The 21,041-nt window shown below is 43.8% G+C and overlaps 1 protein-coding gene across 1 annotated transcript in view; it reads right to left on the reverse strand.

Annotated features, from left to right (window-relative positions):
• Nucleotides 1-13,699, reverse strand: part of BEST1 (bestrophin 1) — a 107,813-nt gene extending 94,114 nt beyond the window's left edge. The window contains exon 1 of the mRNA XM_053720462.1: nt 13,548-13,699. Coding sequence (XP_053576437.1) covers nt 13,548-13,699 — 152 coding nt within the window. The remainder of the gene's footprint in view (nt 1-13,547) is intronic.
• Nucleotides 13,700-21,041: the final 7,342 nt, after the last annotated feature.

Here is a 21,041-nt window from a genome sequence, read left to right on the forward strand (position 1 = left end):
AGGATGGCACAGAGATGTGACAGTAACGTGCACACAGCTAGAGAGGATTTTAAAGTCATATGACAGTAATGTGCACACAGCTAGAGAGGATGGCACAGAGATGTGACAGTAAAGTGCACACAGCTAGAAGGGATGGTAAAGTCATGTGACAGTAACGTGCACACAGCTAGAGAGGATGGTAAAATCATATGACAGTAAAGTGCACACAGCTAGAGAGGATGGTATAGTCATGTGACAGTAACGTGCACACAGCTAGAGAGGATGGTAAAATCATATGACAGTAAAGTGCACACAGCTAGAGAGGATGGTAAAATCATGTGACAGTAACGTGCACACAGCTAAAGAGATGGTAAATTCATGTGACAGTAACGTGCACACAGCTAGAGAGGATGGTAAAGTCATGTGACAGTAACGTGCACACAGCTAGAGAGGATGGTAAAGTCATGTGAGTGTAACGTGTACACAGGTAGAGAGCATGGTAAAGTCATGTGACAGTAACGTACACACAGTTAGAGAGGATGGTAAAGTCATGTGACAGTAAAGTGCACACAACTAGAGAGGATGGTAAAGTCAAGTGACAGTAAAGTGCACACAGCTAGAGAGGATGGTAAAGTCATGTGACAGTAACGTACACACAGCTAGAAAGGATGGTAAAGTCATGTGATAGTAACGTGCACACAGCTAGAGAGGATGGTAAAGTCATGTGACAGTAATGTGCACACAGCTAGAGGGGATTGTAAAGTCATGTGACAGTAACGTGCACACAGCTAGAGAGGATGGTAAAGTCATGTGACAGTAACGTGCACACAGCTAGAGAGGATGGTAAAGTCATGTGACAGTAACGTGCACACAGCTAGAGACGATGGTAAAGTCATGTGAGTGTAACGTGTACACAGCTAGAGAGGATGGTAAAGTCATGTGACAGTAAAGTGCACACAGGTAGAGAGGATGGTAAAGTAATGTTACAGTAAAGTGCACACAGGTAGAGAGGATGGTAAAGTCAAGTGACAGTAAAGTGCACACAGCTAGAGAGGATGGTAAAGTCATGTGACAGTAACGTGCACACAGCTAGAGAGGATGGTAAAGTCATGTGACAGTAATGTGCACACAGCTAGAGGGGATTGTAAAGTCATGTGACAGTAACGTGCACACAGCTAGAGAGGATGGTAAAGTCATGTGACAGTAACGTGCACACAGCTAGAGAGGATGGTAAAGTCATGTGACAGTAACGTGCACACAGCTAGAGACGATGGTAAAGTCATGTGAGTGTAACGTGTACACAGCTAGAGAGGATGGTAAAGTCATGTGACAGTAAAGTGCACACAGGTAGAGAGGATGGTAAAGTAATGTTACAGTAAAGTGCACACAGGTAGAGAGGATGGTAAAGTCAAGTGACAGTAAAGTGCACACAGCTAGAGAGGATGGTAAAGTCATGTGACAGTAACGTGCACACAGCTAGAGAGGATGGTAAAGTCATGTGACAGTAAAGTGCATACAGTTAAAGGGGATGGTAAAGTCATGTGACAGCAACGTGCACAGAGCTAGAGAGGATAGTAAAGTCATCTGACAGTAACGTGCACACAGCTAGAGAGGATGGCACAGAGATGTGACAGTAACGTGCACACAGCTAGAGAGGATGGTAAAGTCATGTGACAGTAACGTGCACACAGCTAGAGAGGATGGTAAAGTCATGTGACAGTAACGTGTACACAGCTAGAGAGGATAGTAAAGTCATGTGACAGTAAAGTGCACACAGCTAGAGAGGATGGTAAAGTCATGTGACAGTAACGTGCACACAGCTAGAGAGGATGGTAAAGTCATGTGACAGTAAAGTGCACACAGCTAGAGAGGATGGTAAAGTCATGTGACAGTAACGTGCACACAGCTAGAGGGGATGGTCAAGTCATTTTACAGTAACATGCACACAGCTAGAGGGGATGGTAAAGTCATGTGACAGTAACGTGCACACAGCTAGAGGGGATGGTAAAGTTATGTGACATTAACGTGCACACAGCTAGAGAGGATGACACAGAGATGTGACAGTAACGTGCACACAGCTAGAGAGGATGGCGCAGAGATGTGACAGTAACGTGCACACAGTTAGAGAGGATGGTAAAGTCATGTGACAGTAAAGTGCACACATCTAGAGAGGATGGCACAGAGATGTGACAGTAACGTGCACACAGCTAGAGAGGATGGTAAAGTCATGTGACAGTAACGTGCACACAGCTAGAGAGGATGGTAAAGTCATTTTACAGTAAAGTGCACAAAACTAGAGAGGATGGTAAAGTCATGTGACAGTAACGTACACACAGCTAGAGAGGATGGTAAAGTCATGTGACAGTAACGTACACACAGCTAGAGAGGATGGTAAAGTCATGTGACAGTAACGTGCACACAGCTAGAGAGGATGGTAAAGTCATGTGACAGTAACGTGCACACAACTAGAGAGGATGGTAAAGTCATGTGACAGTAACGTGCACACAGCTAGAGGGGATGGTAAAGTCATGTGACAGTAACGTGCACACAGCTAGAGAGGATGGTAAAGTCATGTGACAGTAACGTGCACACAGCTAGAGGGGATGGTAAAGTCATGTGACAGTAACGTGCACACAACTAGAGAGGATGGTAAAGTCATGTGACAGTAACGTGCACACAGCTAGAGGGGATGGTAAAGTCATGTGACAGTAACGTGCACAGAGCTAGAGAGGATGGCAAAGTCATGTGACAGTAACGTGCACACAGCTAGAGGGGATGGTAAAGTCATGTGACAGTAACGTGCACACAGCTAGAGAGGATGGTAAAGTAATGTTACAGTAACGTGCACACAGCTAGAGAGGATGGTAAAGTCATGTGACAGTAAAGTGCACACAGCTAGAGAGGATGGTAAAGTCATGTTACAGTAATGTGCACACAGCTAGAGAGGATGGTAAAGTCATGTGACAGTAACGTGCACACAGCTAGAGGGGATGGTAAAGTCATGTGACAGTAATGTGCACACAGCTAGAGGGGATGGTAAAGTCATGTGACAGTAATGTGCACACAGCTAGAGACGATGGCACAGAGATGTGACAGTAACGTGCACACAGCTAGAGGGGATGTGAAAGTCATGTGACAGTAATGTGCACACAGCTAAAGGGGATGGTAAAGTCATGTGACAGTAACATGCACACAGCTAGAGAGGATGGCACAGAGATGTGACAGTAACGTGCACACAGCTAGAGGGGATGTGAAAGTCATGTGACAGTAATGTGCACACAGCTAAAGGGGATGGTAAAGTCATGTGACAGTAACATACACACAGCTAGAGAGGATGGTAAAGTCATGTGACAGTAACGTGCACACAGCTAGAGAGGATAGTAAAGTCATGTGACAGTAAAGTGCACACAGCTAGAGCATAGTTGCCAACATTTGAAAACATTTTCCAGGGACACTTTGCAGCTATCAATTACCTGCATGCAAATTTTTACCACACCCCCTGCCCTAAAGTTCCGCCCACTTTGCCAAACCCACATAATTAACATAATTTTGCTCCGCCCATTTATTATGGTGGAAAAAAATATCTATAAAGAACCAATTTAAAAGGTTACATGCCCTTATGTCTCACTCCTGTGCAGATTATGCAGACTCAAAATGTATAATTCAAACAAAAGTCACATTCTGTGGCTTTGTATTAATAAATAAATTAGCAGTCTGACTTTAATATATATACAATATTATATATATAATTAATATCCTAATTATGTATTAATTACTAATGAGGTAATGTGTTACAGAAATATATAATTAGTAACAGACCCACAGGTAAACATTTCAAATGGTTTACACCACTCAAACATCTCCATATAAAGTACAGGTGTTGACATCCTTATTTACTTATTTAAAAATACTGAGACTGCATAAAGCTAAAAATAATTTGCTGAAAGAGCTTACAATCTAATGTGACTGAGCAACTATGCCTGTACACTCAGTGAAGAGATCCCTCCCTGCTCATTGCCTTACATGATGTCCAATGTCACTCTGGTACCCTCAGTTTAACACAACATAAGTTTATTAACTTTAAAGATTCACACCTCTTGTCACTTCTCTCCCCAGTCTTGGAACACTTTCTGAATTTAACCACATGGCACTGATTCCACAATACTTTTGTATTCAACATTAAATGTTTGTAAATGTATTATCAAAAAAGGCATCCATATTGCACAAAACTGTACAATGTGCGGGAGTGAAAACAAATTATTTTAAACAGGTCACTTTATGAGAAGGTGGCAGTTTCATTTATACAAGTAGACTTTCCCATTTTTCGATAGAAGAAACTTTACATGTTTACTGAAACATGTCACCTCTGAGTAAGAATATCTGGCATAAATACAAATTCATAGGTTGTTTTTTTAACTTATAAATAAGTTTAGCCAATGTAACTAAGGATTTTGCATTTGTAGTTCAATCATTTACATATGAAATCATATATACCCTAAAACCCTCTGTAAGGCACTGACTTTTTAATTACTACTAACAGAGCTATCAAGAGATTGTTTCTCAGCTTTTCTCACACGGCCCCTCAGCCCATTATCCCCAGCACAACCAAGTGCCAGAGAGAGTTGAACTGGGCTGTACTTGCACGTGCCAGAGAGAGTTGAACTGGGCTGTACTTGTACTGACACATAAGTGATCTGATATTTGGTGTGCTGTGTTACTGGGGATACTAGGCTGTACTGGTACTCAGTTCCAGTACAGCCCAGTATCCCCAGTAACACCAGCACACCTAATATCAGATCACTATGTGCCAGAGAGTGCAAGTACAGCCCATTTTGATATCCCAGTACTCCAGTTTAGATTACATAGTATTACTATGTACCAGAGTTCTGATTCCCAGTAGAGCCCAGATCAAATGCTATAGTATCACCAGGTACCAGAGATTTCCGAGTCCCAGTACAGCCCAGTATAACCCTGCACAGATCACACTATAGCAGCATATGCCCAGTCCCAGTCCCCTGTTTAGCTCACACTAACTGACCATATAATGAGTCCCAGTATCCCCTGCACAGATCACACTATATCAGCATATGTCCAGTCCCAGTACAACCCAGTATCCACAGCACAGATCACTGACTATATGACCATATAATGAGTCCCAGTATCCCCTGCACAGATCACACTATATCAGCATATGTCCAGTCCCAGTACAACCCAGTATCCACTGCCCAGATCACTGACTATATGACCATATAATGAGTCCCAGTATCCCCTGCACAGATCACACTATATCAGCATATGTCCAGTCCCAGTACAACCCAGTATCCACAGCACAGATCACTGACTATATGACCATATAATGAGTACCAGTATCTCCAGCTGCAGCTCACACTCCCCAGCCCAGCTCCGGTGCTCTGTCTCAGCTGTGATATTTTCCCCACCACTCCTACATTAACTCCTGTCACTTCTCCTGCATCTGATCTGCTAAGGAAGTTTACAGTCTCTGACCTTTAGTGAGCTACATGAAGTGTTACACACAAACTAGTTCACCTCATAAACCTGGTGTCCGTTGTGATCGTATCTCCGGGTGACACCAGGTTCCGGCTGCCATCTGCTACCACCGTCTCACTCAGCCACTTGCGAGCTACTGGTAACCACTGCCATCCTCATGCTGTCACATTACGGGCCCTACCTATATGAGAGGCAAGCGGGGTCACGTGACGGTAATGACGTTGCGTGCTGACGTCACTGCCTGTCCTGACTGCACGATCACGAGCAGCACTATTCTAGCTCAGATTCAAAGGAGACTCAGTCAGTCATTGACAATAGTTACAGATGTGCTAGCTAAGCCGGTGCTGCAGTCTGCTACTGCTAGTTGCCGGGACAGTCCGGGACATTTAAATGGCCGGGACTGGGTCCCAAATTCCGGGACTGTCCCGGCAAATACGGGACAGTTGGCAACTATGCTAGAGAGGATGGTAAAGTCATGTGACAGTAACGTGCACACAGCTAGAGAGGATGGTAAAGTCATGTGACAGTAAAGTGCACACAGCTAGAGAGGATGGTAAAGTCATGTGACAGTAACATGCACACAGCTAGAGGGGATGGTCAAGTCATTTTACAGTAACATGCACACAGCTAGAGGGGATGGTAAAGTCATGTGACAGTAACGTGCACACAGCTAGAGGGGATGGTAAAGTTATGTGACATTAACGTGCACACAGCTAGAGAGGATGACACAGAGATGTGACAGTAACGTGCACACAGCTAGAGAGGATGGCGCAGAGATGTGACAGTAACGTGCACACAGTTAGAGAGGATGATAAAGTCATGTGACAGTAATGTGCACACAGCTAGAGACGATGGCACAGAGATGTGACAGTAACGTGCACACAGCTAGAGGGGATGTGAAAGTCATGTGACAGTAATGTGCACACAGCTAAAGGGGATGGTAAAGTCATGTGACAGTAACATACACACAGCTAGAGAGGATGGTAAAGTCATGTGACAGTAACGTGCACACAGCTAGAGAGGATGGTAAAGTCAAGTGACAGTAAAGTGCACACAGCTAGAGAGGATGGTAAAGTCATGTGACAGTAACGTACACACAGCTAGAGAGGATGGTAAAGTCATGTGATAGTAACGTGCACTGTGAGGATGGTAAAGTCATGTGACAGTAATGTGCACACAGCTAGAGGGGATTGTAAAGTCATGTGACAGTAACGTGCACACAGCTAGAGAGGATGGTAAAGTCATGTGACAGTAAAGTGCACACAGGTAGAGAGGATGCTAAAGTCATGTTACAGTAAAGTGCACACAGGTAGAGAGGATGGTAAAGTCATGTGACAGTAATGTGCACACAGCTAGAGAGGATTGTAAAGTCATGTGACAGTAACGTGCACACAGCTAAAGGGGATGGTAAATTCATGTGACAGTAACGTGCACACAGCTAGAGAGGATGGTAAAGTCATGTGACAGTTAACGTGCACACAGCTAGAGACGATGGTAAAGTCATGTGAGTGTAACGTGTACACAGCTAGAGAGGATGGTAAAGTCATGTGACAGTAAAGTGCACACAGGTAGAGAGGATGGTAAAGTCATGTTACAGTAAAGTGCACACAGGTAGAGAGGATGGTAAAGTCAAGTGACAGTAAAGTGCACACAGCTAGAGAGGATGGTAAAGTCATGTGACAGTAACGTGCACACAGCTAGAGAGGATGGTAAAGTCATGTGACAGTAACGTACACACAGGTAGAGAGGATGGTAAAGTCATGTGACAGTAAAGTGCATACAGTTAAAGGGGATGGTAAAGTCATGTGACAGCAACGTGCACAGAGCTAGAGAGGATAGTAAAGTCATCTGACAGTAACGTGCACACAGCTAGAGAGGATGGCACAGAGATGTGACAGTAACGTGCACACAGCTAGAGAGGATGGTAAAGTCATGTGACAGTAACGTGCACACAGCTAGAGAGGATGGTAAAGTCATGTGACAGTAACGTGTACACAGCTAGAGAGGATAGTAAAGTCATGTGACAGTAAAGTGCACACAGCTAGAGAGGATGGTAAAGTCATGTGACAGTAACGTGCACACAGCTAGAGAGGATGGTAAAGTCATGTGACAGTAAAGTGCACACAGCTAGAGAGGATGGTAAAGTCATGTGACAGTAACGTGCACACAGCTAGAGGGGATGGTCAAGTCATTTTACAGTAACATGCACACAGCTAGAGGGGATGGTAAAGTCATGTGACAGTAACGTGCACACAGCTAGAGGGGATGGTAAAGTTATGTGACATTAACGTGCACACAGCTAGAGAGGATGACACAGAGATGTGACAGTAACGTGCACACAGCTAGAGAGGATGGCGCAGAGATGTGACAGTAACGTGCACACAGTTAGAGAGGATGGTAAAGTCATGTGACAGTAAAGTGCACACATCTAGAGAGGATGGCACAGAGATGTGACAGTAACGTGCACACAGCTAGAGAGGATGGTAAAGTCATGTGACAGTAGCGTGCACACAGCTAGAGAGGATGGTAAAGTCATTTTACAGTAAAGTGCACAAAACTAGAGAGGATGGTAAAGTCATGTGACAGTAACGTACACACAGCTAGAGAGGATGGTAAAGTCATGTGACAGTAACGTACACACAGCTAGAGAGGATGGTAAAGTCATGTGACAGTAACGTGCACACAGCTAGAGAGGATGGTAAAGTCATGTGACAGTAACGTGCACACAACTAGAGAGGATGGTAAAGTCATGTGACAGTAACGTGCACACAGCTAGAGAGGATGGTAAAGTCATGTGACAGTAACGTGCACACAGCTAGAGGGGATGGTAAAGTCATGTGACAGTAACGTGCACAGAGCTAGAGAGGATGGCAAAGTCATGTGACAGTAACGTGCACACAGCTAGAGGGGATGGTAAAGTCATGTGACAGTAACGTGCACACAGCTAGAGAGGATGGTAAAGTAATGTTACAGTAACGTGCACACAGCTAGAGAGGATGGTAAAGTCATGTGACAGTAAAGTGCACACAGCTAGAGCATAGTTGCCAACATTTGGTAAAGTCATGTGACAGTAACGTGCACACAGCTAGAGAGGATGGTAAAGTAATGTTACAGTAACGTGCACACAGCTAGAGAGGATGGTAAAGTCATGTGACAGTAACGTGCACACAGCTAGAGGGGATGGTAAAGTCATGTGACAGTAATGTGCACACAGCTAGAGACGATGGCACAGAGATGTGACAGTAACGTGCACACAGCTAGAGGGGATGTGAAAGTCATGTGACAGTAATGTGCACACAGCTAAAGGGGATGGTAAAGTCATGTGACAGTAACATGCACACAGCTAGAGAGGATGGCACAGAGATGTGACAGTAACGTGCACACAGCTAGAGGGGATGTGAAAGTCATGTGACAGTAATGTGCACACAGCTAAAGGGGATGGTAAAGTCATGTGACAGTAACATACACACAGCTAGAGAGGATGGTAAAGTCATGTGACAGTAACGTGCACACAGCTAGAGAGGATAGTAAAGTCATGTGACAGTAAAGTGCACACAGCTAGAGAGGATGGTAAAGTCATGTGACAGTAACGTGCACACAGCTAGAGAGGATGGTAAAGTCATGTGACAGTAAAGTGCACACAGCTAGAGAGGATGGTAAAGTCATGTGACAGTAACATGCACACAGCTAGAGGGGATGGTCAAGTCATTTTACAGTAACATGCACACAGCTAGAGGGGATGGTAAAGTCATGTGACAGTAACGTGCACACAGCTAGAGGGGATGGTAAAGTTATGTGACATTAACGTGCACACAGCTAGAGAGGATGACACAGAGATGTGACAGTAACGTGCACACAGCTAGAGAGGATGGCGCAGAGATGTGACAGTAACGTGCACACAGTTAGAGAGGATGGTAAAGTCATGTGACAGTAATGTGCACACAGCTAGAGACGATGGCACAGAGATGTGACAGTAACGTGCACACAGCTAGAGGGGATGTGAAAGTCATGTGACAGTAATGTGCACACAGCTAAAGGGGATGGTAAAGTCATGTGACAGTAACATACACACAGCTAGAGAGGATGGTAAAGTCATGTGACAGTAACGTGCACACAGCTAGAGAGGATGGTAAAGTCAAGTGACAGTAAAGTGCACACAGCTAGAGAGGATGGTAAAGTCATGTGACAGTAACGTACACACAGCTAGAGAGGATGGTAAAGTCATGTGATAGTAACGTGCACACAGCTAGAGAGGATGGTAAAGTCATGTGACAGTAAAGTGCACACAGCTAGAGAGGATGGTAAAGTCATGTGACAGTAACGTGCACACAGCTAGAGAGGATAGTAAAGTCATGTGACAGTAATGTGCACACAGCTAGAGGGGATTGTAAAGTCATGTGACAGTAACGTGCACACAGCTAGAGAGGATGGTAAAGTCATGTGACAGTAAAGTGCACACAGGTAGAGAGGATGGTAAAGTCATGTTACAGTAAAGTGCACACAGGTAGAGAGGATGGTAAAGTCATGTGACAGTAATGTGCACACAGCTAGAGAGGATTGTAAAGTCATGTGACAGTAACGTGCACACAGCTAAAGGGGATGGTAAATTCATGTGACAGTAACGTGCACACAGCTAGAGAGGATGGTAAAGTCATGTGACAGTAACGTGCACACAGCTAGAGAGGATGGTAAAGTCATGTGAGTGTAACGTGTACACAGCTAGAGAGGATGGTAAAGTCATGTGACAGTAACGTACACACAGCTAGAGAGGATGGCACAGAGATGTGACAGTAAAGTGCACACAACTAGAGAGGATGGTAAAGTCATGTGACAGTAACGTGCACAGAGCTAGAGAGGATGGTAAAGTCATGTGACAGTAACGTACACACAGCTAGAGAGGATGGCACAGAGATGTGATAGTAATGTGCACACAGCTAGAGAGGATGGTAAAGTCATGTTACAGTAACGTACACACAGCTAGAGAGGATGGCACAGAGATGTGATAGTAATGTGCACACAGCTAGAGAGGATGGTAAAGTCATGTTACAGTAACGTGCACACAGCTAGAGGGGATGGTCAAGTCATTTTACAGTAACATGCACACAGCTAGAGAGGATGGTAAAGTCATGTTACAGTAAAGTGCACACAGCTAGAGGGGATAGTAAGTCATGTGACAGTAACGTGCACACAGCTAGAGGGGATGGTAAAGTTATGTGACATTAACGTGCACACAGCTAGAGAGGATGGCACAGAGATTTGACAGTAACGTGCACACAGCTAGAGAGGATGGCACAGAGATGTGACAGTAACGTGCACACAGTTAGAGAGGATGGTAAAGTCATGTGACAGTAACGTGCACACAGCTAGAGAGGATGGTAAAGTCATGTGACTGTAAAGTGCACACAGCTAGAGAGGATGGTAAAGTTATGTGATAGTAACGTGAACACAGCTAGAGAGGATGGTAAAGTCATGTTACAGTAACGTGCACACAGCTAGAGGGGATGGTCAAGTCATTTTACAGTAAAGTGCACACAGCTAGAGAGGATGGCACAGAGATGTGACAGTAACGTGCACACAGCTAGAGAGGATGGTAAAGTCATGTGACAGTAAAGTGCATACAACTAGAGAGGATGGTAAAGTCATGTGACAGTAACGTGCACACAGCTAGAGAGGATGGTAAAGTCATGTGACAGCAACGTGCACACAGCTAGAGAGGATGGTAAAGTCATGTGACAGTAAAGTGCACACAGCTAGAGAGGATGGTAAAGTGCCCACAGCTAGAGAGGATGGTGAAGTCATGTAATAGTAATGTGCACACAGCTAGAGAGGATGGTAAAGTCATGTTACAGTAATGTGCACACAGCTAGAGAGGATGGTAAAGTCATTTTACAGTAAAGTGCACACAGCTAGAGAGGATGGTAAAGTAATGTGACAGTAACATGCACACAGCTAGAGAGGATGGTAAAGTCATGTGACAGTAAAGTGCACACAGGTAGAGAGAATGGTAAAGTCATGTTACAGTAAAGTGCACACAGGTAGAGAGGATGGTAAAGTCATGTGACAGTAACGTGCAGACAGCTAGAGAGGATGGTAAAGTCATGTGACAGTAAAGTGCAAACAGCTAAAGGGGATGGTAAAGTCATGTGACAGTAACGTGTACACAGAGCTAGAGAGTATAGTAAAGTCATCTGACAGTAACGTGCACACAGCTAAAGAGGATGGCACAGAGATGTGACAGTAACGTGCATACATCTAGAGCAGTGGCGTGACTAGGGGGTGCGGGGGGTGCGGGCCGCACCACCGTGACACCCTCCAGGGGATGACACCACCAAAAATTTTTTTATTTAAATTCAAAGAAATACAATGTAGAGATATTTTTATTAGAGGGGCCAGCATTTGTAAACATAAGTGGGACTGGGGAAGTTGTAGACACTTCTTTTTTTTTGCCCCTTGAGCCAGCGCTGCAATTTCCACAAATAGTTTTCCCGGCTGCTTTTGCTTGTTTGTACTTTGCTCCTCCTCTGCCCAATTTTACTATGAATGTTTGGGTGTGCCGTGGGGCTTGCAAAGTTGCGCTGCTAGCCTAAACCTGCCTGCCTATCTGTGCTCACTGCTCAGTGACGTGTGGAGAAGTGGAGTCACTCAGTGCTGTGCTGTCTCTCTAAACGGGAACTGGGAAATCATGAGGGGGATGCTTGGCACCTGACCGACTGTTTTTGTGTGTGTGTGTGTGTGTGTGTGTCTGAGTGCTTTTGTGTGTGTGTCTGAGTGTTTCTGTGTGTGTGCCTGTGTTTTTGTGTGTGTGTGTCTAAGTGTTTGTGTGTGTGTGTGTGTGTCTACGTGTTTGTGTGTGTGTGTATAAGTGTTTGTGTGTGCCTGAGTGTTTTTGTGTGCGTGTGTGTCAGAGTGTTTTTGTGTGTGTCTGAGTATGTTTCAAAGTGTGTCTGAGTGTATCAGAGTGTTTGTATGTGTGTGTGCCTGCTTTCTGGGGGGGGGGGGTGACACCATAAGTTACCGCACCGGGTGACACCAACCCTAGTGACGCCACTGAGCTAGAGAGGATGGTAAAGTCATGTGACAGTAACGTGCACACAGCTAAAGGGGATGGTAAAGTCATGTGACAGTAACGTGCACACAGCTAGAGAGGATGGTAAAGTCATGTGACAGTAACGTGCACACAGCTAGAGAGGATAGTAAAGTCATGTGACAGTAAAGTGCACACAGCTAGAGAGGATGGCAGAGATCTGACAGTAACGTGCACACAGCTAGAGAGGATGGTAAAGTCATGTGACAGTAACGTGCACACAGCTAAAGGGGATGGTAAAGTCATCTGACAGTAACGTGCACACAGCTAGAGAGGATGGTAAAGTCATGTGACAGTAAAGTGCACACAACTAGAGAGGATAGTAAAGTCATGTGACAGTAAAGTGCACACAGCTAGAGAGGATGGCAGAGATCTGACAGTAACGTGCACACAGCTAGAGAGGATGGTAAAGTCATGTGACAGTAACGTGCACACAGCTAAAGGGGATGGTAAAGTCATCTGACAGTAACGTGCACACAGCTAGAGAGGATGGTAAAGTCATGTGACAGTAAAGTGCACACAACTAGAGAGGATAGTAAAGTCATGTGACAGTAACGTGCACACAGCTAGAGGGGATGGTAAAGTCATGTGACAGTAACGTGCACACAGCTAGAGAGGATGGTAAAGTAATGTGACAGTAAAGGGCACACAGCTAGAGAGGATGGCACAGAGATGTGACAGTAACGTGCACACAGCTAGAGAGGATGGCACAGAGATGTGACAGTAACGTGCACACAGCTAGAGAGGATGGTAAAGTCGTTTTACAGTAAAGTGCACACAGCTAGAGGGGATAGTAAAGTCATGTGACAGTAAAGTGCGCACAGCTAGAGGGGATAGTAAAGTCATGTGACAGTAAAGTGCACACAGCTAGACAGGGTGGCACAATGGGGAGAGACAGCTGGTATTTCCCCCTCTTCGCTCTCACAGTCTCAGGGGCACAAACAGTAATGAAACAAAGGGACAAGCAGTCTCATACCTGTAAGTGGCACTGATGATAAAGTAACAACCAATGAAGATAAAGAACTCTCTGTACAGCAGTTTGTAAATGCTGCCACGCCAGCGAAGGAGCAGTCTGGAAAAGGTGCCAAGCCGTGCATCCGCCACACGGTTACTGTATGTCACTGTCATTGGCACTCACGTGAACAGGTCTTGCTACAGCTGAAAGACACAGTGAACATTAGTAGCCTCTGATACTTAATATATGTATATGATATCTACATATCTAATAGGTAGAAAATATTTACCTCCTTTAAGAAATAGGGACGTCAGCACTGTTTTTTTTTTTTTTTTTTTTTTTTTAAATTGTCTTTATTAAGAGCTTTGAAAATGACAATAAGGTTACTCATTACTTACATTAGTGAAAGTTACAGACAGGATTAACATTGAGCAAATACCCATTGCCATTGACACATACATAAGAATTGGGTAATTCGTGAAGAAATTCCAGTGAATATGACATAAAATTTATACCCCAAATAGACATTTTTAATTTTTACAAAACATAATAACAGTGATTAACTTTTGATTATAACTGAAAGAGGATTAAAGAAGAATCCTCCGTAACTAGAGGGAAGAAGAAGAGGATAGAAAGCCAAGAGAGAAGAAGGGAAAGGGGAGGGGAAGAGGGGAAAAAAAAATAGATCTCAGTTGTCTCCAACTAGATTGTGCCAGTCCAAATCGATTTCATCATTTCATATGTTTCTAATTTGTTTGTCTTGAGGTAATGATATCTTTCCAAGGACAAAAGTTCCAAGACCACTGACCTCCACTCCTCCAGCGAAGGTGTAATTTTGGTTTTCCAGTGCTTAGGAATCAGTTTCTTTGCTGCCGTGAGCATTATCAACATCAATGGTTTTTTGCCAAGGCCAGTCAATTTAGGTATGGAGAGAAACAAGGCAGTCCTAATATCGGGATCAACCCGAACCGAGACTACCTCTGAGATGGCAGAAAAAACACCCTTCCAGAATCCGTCCAATAAAGGGCACGTCCACCATATGTGGTGTAGGGAGCCCTCTTCCCCGCAACCCCTCCAGCATGAGCTATGTAGTGATGGGAAAATTTTATGTAACCTTGATGGGGTCAAGTACCACCTACACAAAAGTTTCAGGTGGACTTCCTGCATCATTGCTGAGACAGATGCTTGTTTGGTTAGTTTGAAAGCTTTCAGCCAGAGTTCCTCGTCTATTTCGCAACCAAGGTCTCTACACCAAGAGTGTGTGTATGAGGGGAGGATCGATGAGTCTGGGACCCCGACAAGTTTATATAGTTTTGAAATGAGGTGGGTTGGGGGGGTCGGGGCTAGACATAATTTTTCAAAAGGAGTAGTGTTTCTTCCTAGCTCAGTTTTATGTTTGTTATGAGAGATAAAATGTATCATTTAATGATAGTGGATCCATGATGAGAAAACCTCCCTGTGAGTGTCTTTCAGTTCAGTTTGAGATTTAAATTTGCCATTTTCAGTGGCATAATGTACGGACCCTACCTTTAGATTGTAAGGTTGTTTAGAGGTGAAGCCTAATTGTCGGTATGGTAAATCTACATGTTCAATAATAGAGGTGGTGGTGGGGTTTCTAGAGGATATGTGCGTTGGTGAAGTCAATATCTTATCCCACTCTAAGAGGATACCGGCCGTCAGGTGATAAGAGTGTAATGATTTGGGTCGTCTGGTAGGTGCGGTCCATGCTAGTGTTGCTACATTGTTAAGTTTGAAAATGTGCCTGTCAATTTGTATCCAAGCCTTGCTATCTGAGTTATGAGCCCATTCAACTATGTGTTGCAGCGTTACTGCGTATTTATAGGCTTGTAGATGTGGAACACCCAGTCCTCCATTGTCCCTAGGTAGGAACATAGTTTTTTTCGGAATTCTTGGCCTGGAACCTATCCAAATGAATTGTTCAAAGGCCTTCTGGAGGTGCGTAATGTAAGCCTCAGGGATTGTGATAGGGAGAGTCTGGAACAGATAAAGAAGTCTCGGGAGGATGTTCATCTTAAGGACTCCAATCCTCCCTAGCCATGAAATTTGTTTATTTTTCCAAGTGGAAAGGTCCCTAATTATTATGTTTTTTAGGTTGGCATAATTAGATTTAAATAAGTCTTGTGTTGAAGGGGTCAGGTAGATTCCCAGGTATTTGATTTTTTTTTGAGCAATAGGGATCTTGAATTTTTCCTTCAACCCTAGTATAACCCTCGGATTAGTGTTAATTTTCAGTATTTCTGACTTGGAAATGTTTAATTGGAAGTTGGAAACTTTTCCATAACATTCCAATTCCGATAATAATTCTGGCACCGACATTTCAGGTTCTGTAAGCATGAACAAAGCATCATCTGCATATAAAGCCTGCTTATGTTCAACCTCCCCCACCACCACCCCCCTGATACCTGGATTATTTCTAACTTTTTGCGCAAGTGCTTTCATGGCTATGGCAAAGAGCAAAGGGGATAGGGGGCACCCTTGTCTGGTGCCGTTGTGTATATCAAAGGATTCAGACAAGGTGCCATTAATTCTGATTCGTGCGTTTGGAAAGGAATATAGTGCCAGGGACATATTCAGGAAGGGAAACGGTATTCCCATTTCCTCCATTGTTCTGCGTAAGAAGGGCCAGCCCACCCTGTCAAACGCCTTTTCCGCATCGGTTGCGAAAAGGGCTAAGGGTGTGTTAGTGATTTTAGCGTGATTTATTAACTGTATGACTTTGATGGTGTTGTCACGGGCTTCCCGCCCAGGGACAAAGCCAACCTGGTCTGTAGAAATTAAGAAAGGTAGATATTTATTCAGCCGATTGGCAAGGATCTTGGCTAGTAACTTCATATCGGTGTTGATGAGGGAGATTGATCTGAAATTTTCTGGACATGTGGCAGCCTTACCGGGTTTGGGAATTACTGTGATGTGGGCTTCTAAAAGTGACCTTGACAAGCTGGGATTATCTCTTAGTTTATTGAAAAGTTTAAGGAGGTGGGGAGACAGAATATCTTTAAACATTTTATAATATTTAGAGGAGAATCCGTCTGGGCCAGGGCTTTTACCCGAGGGGGTATCTTTAATAGCCTGGTGGAGTTCATCCTCAGAGATAGGGGATTCTAAGTGTGTTCTTGCCTCATCAGATAAAGTAGGGAGATTTAGATTTTGGAAATATTTGTCTATGTTTGTCGTCAGGTCATTTGTATTGACATGAGGATGAGATGAGTTGTTTGGGTCGTCAATACTGTATAGAGAGCTGTAATAGTCTCGGAAAGTAGCCGCTATGGATTTACTGTTATGTATGATAAGGCCCTCTTTTGTTTTTAAAGAGTGGGTATAAGCTGACAATTGCTTCCTACGGAGGGACCTTGCTAGGATTTTCCCTGGCTTGTTGCCGCCCTCATAATAAAATTGTTTTAAATATAGAGCCTTGCGTTGATGTGTCTCTGTTAAGAATTGTTTGAGGTCTTTCCTAGCTTGCATGAGCGCTTGTGTTAGTATGCCGTCTTTAGGATTCTGTTTGTGTTCTTTTTCAATGGAGTTGATTTTAGATAACAGAGTGGAATGTAGTTCTCTAGTTTGCCTAGAAATCCTCGCTTTGTGCTTGATAAATAAACCCCGAATCACCGGTTTATGGGCCTCCCATTCTAATAGATCTGAGGAGGAGGTGTTTATATTTACTGAAAAGTATTCTGTTAAGTGTCTCTTTGCCTCCTCAAGGATTAGGGGATTTGTGAGCAATGTGTCGTCTAGTCTCCATGTTCTATCTGTGATTGGCAGGTCTGGCCATGTAACTGAACATGTGACTGGTGCGTGGTCTGACCATGTTATGTTTCCTATGTGGCATTGGTTGATAAGGGTTAGACCATTAGTGTCTGTGAAAATGTGATCTATACGTGTATAGCAGTTATGGGGGGAGGAGAAGAAAGTGTAGTCCTTCGCATAAGGGTGTAGTGTTCTCCAAACATCGTGAAGTGATAGACTCTGTAGAGAGTTCTTCACAGATTTCAGAACAGATCTAGGTGTGCTAGAGGAGCCTCTGGAGGCATCTATCGAGGGGTCAAAGGAGATATTAAAGTCCCCAGCTAAGAGGATCACTCCCCTGGCATGGTCAAGCAATAAATTGGATATCTTTTTGAAGAATTTGTTCTGGCTCTGGTTGGGGGCATAAATGTTAAGTAATGTGAGCTGCTGACCAAAGAGGGAGCCAAGCGGTAGGATATAGCGGCCTTCCGGGTCTTTTATGGTCTGCGCTAATTGGAACGGAAGGGATTTGTGGATCAGTATTCCCACTCCCCCTTTTTTGCAAGGCCCTGAAGCAAAACAAGCTATAGGGTGATGTGATGGGGACCATCGGGGTTCCTTACCTTTTAGGAAATGTGTCTCCTGAAGCATCAGAATTTGGCTATAGAGTTTGTTTAGTTCCCTGAGGACAATTGATCTCTTCCCTGGGCTATTTAGCCCTTTGACATTCACTGAAGTTAGCTGGAAGGAGTGATCTCGGAACCTGCTAGGTTTGGTTGACATCTTCTCAGCCTAAAAAAAAAAAAAAAAAAAAAAAAAAAAGGGGGGAGAGGGGGAGGAGAGAGGGAGGAGAGAGAGGATTAGGGAAAGAGAAAGGAAAGAATTGGAAGAAGATAGAGAAAAGAGATATCGACTATAAGCGGAGTTAAGATGCTTAGATGTAGACACCTAATACAAAGTGTATACCCAACAAAATTAAAAAACGGGGGGAAGTATCTCTATTACCAGTAATATTACTAAGGTAAGCTTCAAACATCAAGGACGTAAATAAGGGAATGATGCCAAGGGGGGGGGGGTGCAGAGGTGGGAGGGGGGAAGTAAAGGGATTCTCACTAGTAAATGGAAATGATCTCCTATGAAGAGGTCATGAGGGGGAATTTAAAAATACTCTATTGTGTGGGAAAGGTCTCCCATGTAGAACACAGAGATACGTCTGAATATACAGCCCTCTTATAAAATTTGAAGAGGCCTTACACACAAGGGTCTAGCCTAGCATCAATTGTTTTAAGTAAGGAGGGGAACATTAGCATACATCAGTAAACTCAGTCCATTATACTTAATACAATGAGATAAGATGGGGGCTTTCTAAATGCAACTGAGTTAATCTGTAACAACTTAACTATTATGAACTATATGAACGACAACAGCATAAAAAACATTTAGGCAAATTATTGGTTGCATAACAGTCTTTTTTTAGAATAAAAGGGGGCATAAATTTGCTTAGGTAGATTGGGCCCACAGTGTCTTTATCCTATGAAGAGTTCCAGGAAGGTATGAATCTACCATTCTCCAAGATATGTGGACCTCAGCAAAAAGGAACATATAACCCTTAATACTCATGTACACATCAAACTGGAGCAAAAAAGGATACAGCGCTAAGCAGGACCAAGTCCATTTTTCATACTGCCTAGTAATGTGGTGTTGGTATTACCTGTTATCAAATCGTATTTTTAGCTTTTGACCTCAAAAATTGAAGTTGTGATCCAAACAATCTGAACCAAATGTTCAACTCTATAATAGAGGTAAAAGTGCCTCTGTATCCTCAAGATTAGAACAGGAAGGGACCCACATTTCATCTCCCCTCTTTGCTGCTAGAGGTTGTTGCAGGGTCTTGGTGATGGGTGACGTCATCTGGGGTCCAGGGAAGAGAGAGTTCTTTGTAAAAGGCACCGGGGTCCGAATCTGGTCTAAAGATTGCTGTTCTGTTGTGAAAGGTAGCTATGATCAACACCGGGAAGCCCCATTTGTAGTGAATTTTATTGGTTTTTAAAACAGATGTGACATGGGATAATTCCCTCCTTTTTTGCAATGTTATTGGGGATAAGTCAGAGAATAATTGGATTTCTTCTCCCACGTGTGTAATAGGGCCTTTGTCCCTAGCATAGCGAAGAAGTTCCTCTTTATCCTTATATCGTAGAAATTTGACTATTATGTCTCTCGGGGGTGCCTTTGGGGGGGTCTCGGCCGTATAGCCCTATGAGCTCTTTCTATTTGAAGGTCTTCTGCTTCTGGGCTGTTTTTTATTATTCTGAAGAGGGCTTGGAGGTTCCCCTCTATTGCTGGGGGTAAAACTGTCTCAGAGACACCCCTTATCCTGAGGTTGTTCCGCCTGCAGCGGTTCTCCAGGTCCTCCATTTTGTCAGAGAGGGCCTGGATCTTGCAATCTTGTGCTGAAATGTTTGTTGTGTTAGCCTGTATCTCAGCCTGTAGTGTACTGCGATTTTCTTCTAGGGATACCACCCGTCTGTCAATCGCACTGAGATCCTTCCTTAGATCTCCAAAAAGTGTACGCATTTCGTGCAATACCACTTTTATGTCATCTTTAGATGATAGGTGCGTAAGGTCATTTTTGGTGACATATGGGCTATTTTCAGAGTCGCCTATTCGTGCAGAGGAAGACATGTTTGGCAATGTTTCTGGCGTGTTCTTTGCACACGTGGGAGAATGCTCCTTGGGTTTTAAGTATTGATTTAAGGTCTTAGTTGCTGAGGCCTTTTCTCCTTTTTGCTGTCTCTTACAAGGCATTACCTATGAGCTGCACCAGGATATGGCAGTGAGGTCAAATAAAACTTTATAAAACTTTATAAGTCACTGCTGAGATTTAAGCGTGTTTATTATACATCTGTTTTATTGCTGCATGGGTTTTATCGATGTACTAGAGTCTTTGCATGAGTAACTGAAAGTGTCACAATCTATGCAGTCTTTAACTGTGACTGAGGCCGGTCAAATCCTGGGAACAACTAGATCTATGGGCTGTTCGTGATGGAGGTGAATAGAGCAAATACCCGAACTCCGTGTATAGGAGCTGGCTGTTTGTGAGTGAACAGTGTTTGCTGAGCGGGGAGAGACAAATGATTGCGGCCTTACCCGGTAGTCAGCGTGTCCTCAAAGCTGGGTGTGATGCGGTCGTGAGTACTCCGGCAACTCCCGGTCTGGAGCGCTTGGCACTCAGACCCGGTACAGTAGGCTCCGATGCTTCTTCCCCTCTTAGGTGTCACAAAGCCTATCGAAGGTGCGATCGATGGGAGGGCTGCTTAACTGCTGGCGCCTATTCTTCCAGATACATAGAGGAGTGTGAATAGGCTTAACTCTCCCTGCCGTGCTAGGCCGCAGAGGGGATCCCAAACTTGCGTGCAGAATCTTGTGCTCGGTAAGTGACCGTTGCGATCAGAGGGAGAAATTATAAATGATAGTAGTGAGAAGGGGTAGGAAGGGTATTTCACATCCTTGAATTGTGCTATAAACTGGTATAGGAGATGGGAGCCCTTCTAACTAGCAGCCATCTTCCAGCGTGGCTAGACTCCGCCCCCGTCAGCACTGTTTTTTAAACGTTTTTTTATTTTATTTTTTATTTTACTATTTTTATTGGATTCTCATTATTTTATTTATTTTTATTTATACAAAATTAAAATTCAGAAATTCAAAAATTCTTGTCTGTTTGGATTTGTTTAGGTGGTTCCTTGTGTGAGATGTTATGGCCCCTATTTA

Source organism: Bombina bombina, chromosome 7 (assembly GCF_027579735.1).
Source record: "Bombina bombina isolate aBomBom1 chromosome 7, aBomBom1.pri, whole genome shotgun sequence".
Lineage (NCBI taxonomy): Eukaryota > Metazoa > Chordata > Amphibia > Anura > Bombinatoridae > Bombina > Bombina bombina.